The sequence below is a fragment of the Arachis duranensis genome, chromosome 4, assembly GCF_000817695.3.
Source record: "Arachis duranensis cultivar V14167 chromosome 4, aradu.V14167.gnm2.J7QH, whole genome shotgun sequence".
Taxonomy (NCBI): Eukaryota; Viridiplantae; Streptophyta; class Magnoliopsida; order Fabales; family Fabaceae; genus Arachis; species Arachis duranensis.
Genome location: NC_029775.3, coordinates 9077534 through 9080596, shown reverse-complemented (window position 1 = coordinate 9080596; position 3063 = coordinate 9077534). Strand labels below are relative to the sequence as shown.

At 26.3% G+C, this 3063-nt stretch overlaps 1 protein-coding gene across 1 annotated transcript; it reads right to left on the bottom strand.

Annotated features, from left to right (window-relative positions):
* Positions 1 to 460: 460 nt before the first annotated feature.
* Positions 461 to 2024, bottom strand: LOC107483222 (protein RADIALIS-like 4). The gene is made up of 2 exons (XM_016103838.3): positions 1593 to 2024; positions 461 to 734 (listed from the first exon to the last, which is right to left on the bottom strand). The coding sequence occupies exons 1-2, from the start codon at positions 1871 to 1873 to the stop codon at positions 710 to 712; spliced, it is 306 nt and encodes a 101-aa protein (XP_015959324.1). The 5' UTR covers positions 1874 to 2024; the 3' UTR covers positions 461 to 709.
* Between the last annotated feature and the right edge of the window lie 1039 nt (positions 2025 to 3063).

The window sequence follows — 3063 nt, the reverse complement described above, 5'->3', positions numbered from 1 at the left end:
CCAAGTTATATAGTCGGTAAAATCAGTGTCAATTTTGATTTACATCACTTTTTTTTATAGATTGAATTGTCTTTAATTTTAGGTATTAAATCACAAATTCATACACACTATTTACTTACATATACCTAATATTTTTAAAAAACATGTTAATGTATCATCTCAATTAGGTCTCAGTTACGTTTATATCACTAAAAACGTTCACACTTATAAATTATTTAATTAAAAACCATATTTTTACTTAAAATCGTGGAACTTGTAATATTTTTTACCATTTGGTACATATATATATTGTTTTTTTTTTCTCAATTTGAAAAGTATTCTAAGATCATATCTAACATTACAAGTTTAGTCTCTATCAATATCATTTGTAATATTGTATCCATCAAAAGGACAAATTAATGAAAAGAAGTACTTGACAAAAACTGGTCATGATTTACCATCAACCAGTTGGCATATATGATTGAGATAATTAATTAATAACTTTTTTTTTTTACATTACATATATATAAAGGGATAATAACATACAGCTAGCTAGCATTGACACTTAAAGGGGAAAAAAAATCAAACCACATTTGATTTTTGTTATTAAAGAACAAAGCTAATTAAGCTAGTAATAATAAGCTAGGTGCATTTTTTGGTTTTTCACTTAATCCACTTGATTTGTATAATATAATCTCTATTTTTTTGTCCCACCAAGCTTAATTAGTCTTCACTGGAGGCTAAGAAACTTCAACCTGCATTGCATGAACGAAATCAGATTCCAAGCCACATTATTAATTCACAATTAAATATATATATCTTATGTAGATTAAAAAAAAATGAGAAACTTGAATAACAATTCACAACAATATAATAATAAGGTGTATGTGAAATAAATCATTTGTGTTTTGTCTAAATTAGACAGTAAACCCGGCATTTATGTGTCTCTACGCAATAACTTTTTTTTTATAAAAATAATACATAATTATTAGCAATTTAGCATGTCTACTCACTTTTTTTCAAAATAATAATAATTATTATTTGGACAAAAGGAAGTTATTAATTAATGTATATCCAAGCTCTAATTTTTTTTAATGTACTATTTTGAAAAATATAATAAGCACTACATAAAAAGAATCCCTTTTAACTATCATGGTAAATTAAATATACCAGATACAATATATAGTACATTTTTAGTTTTTGTATAAATTAAATAAAACAAGCAACTACTTCGTTTTAAAATAAGTGTCGATTTAAATGGACATAAAAAAATAACGTAAAATCATTTCTATTTTAGTTATGTATGATAAAAAGTGAAAACTCAGCTACAATGAATTTTACGTAAAATCGATAACTGAGAGCTATTAGATAAAAATTTAGTCAAATCATTTAAATAATTTAACGGCTCTTAACTATCAACTTTATTTAAAATTGACTCCACCTAAATTTTCACCATAATAAAAATATTATGTACACAAAAAAAATTATTAAATTAATTAATATATTTATATATAAATATATATTCTATACGAATAACTGATTTCGCAACAGTAACGGTGCAAATGGTATACATAATGATTAGTAGAAGTGGTAGAAAGTAGTAATAACAAGACCTTCTTTCTTCTTCCATGTAATTGTAACCTTTATTGCTGGATCCAACTGTTGCATTACTTGGAACATTTCTATAATTAGGCAAAGGAACATGTCCTTCCTCAATTTGCTTCAAATCCTCAACAAGCATCTCATAATGCATCTTCACTTCCTCCACCGTAGTCTTCCCTCCGACCGCCCTCGCCAGCTTCTGCCACCGGTCCGGCGTGTCCTTGTCGAACACGGCCAAAGCGTTCTCGAATCTCTTGTTCTGCTTTGATGTCCAAGCTGAGCTTGAGGCCATTGATGATCTTCTATATGTCACAACAACAAATGAAAAAAAAAATAAAAAAAAATAAACACACTATACTATAGTATAGTATATGACTATATGGTAATGAAAATTAATATATATTCCCAATGTTATTAAGGGAGAGAAAGAGAGAGTTATTTATGTGAATAATATGGATGCATTGTACCCTTTATATAGTAGTGGTTGTGTGATGCTAGATGTTGCTTTCGGAGCATAAAGTGGGGGGACAAATTGTAAAAAATCATACTACTTTTTAGGTATTTCCCTATTTTACATGAGTGTGCAAAATTAGTTTAATATATTTTTTAATTTTTTTTATGCATCTCTTAAATATTAATTTATACACTCTGACTCAATAATTTGAGTTTATCCTAAACTATTTAGAATTTTGTTATCCTAGGATTTGGTATTGATTGTGAAAGATTGCATGTTAATATATTTTGAAAAAAAAAAAAAGAAGTGCAATGTTTTTTAAAAAACCCACTATATATTATTAGAGATAATAAATAAATTAATAAGCTTTTAGACTTTTATTTTTTATAATTTTATAAAAATAAAAGCGATTAACTTAATTAGCATATTAATTTTAATATTTTATAGAGAATTAAAATTTTTTAATTAATAAAAAATATAATACTCTTTACTTAATAAAAAATATTTAAGGATAAATAATCGAATTTGAAACTACTGCTAGCTAGAAGAAGGTAAGATAAAGTTACATTATTCCACTAATAGCTATGGGATTATTGTTAGTGCAAAATTAATTAGTTTAATGCTAGTCACCCAAAAAAAAAAAAAGTTTAATGCTTAGACTTCAAGGAATATGGCATTATAACAAATATAGGAATTAGTAGCAAATTGAAGGGTCACGCCGACTTTGTATTAACCAAGAAAGTTAATTACATAATGTAAAATTCACTCATTCTTCAAATTCCTTTTTTCACATGCATGCCTTCTTTTTTTTATTATTAAATTAAGTAGCATTTTGACCATATTTTAATAAGGAACATAAGAATAATGTCCCCCTTGAATTGACATGAGCAAAAAATTGAACCAGACATCTCTAATCTACAACTTCATCTCTCTCTCTCTCTCTCTCTCTCTCATATACAAGAATTATCATCACCTTAAATTTTGAACTCAATTGCCTTTTATTATTTTTCTTTAGGGTTGAATTACAC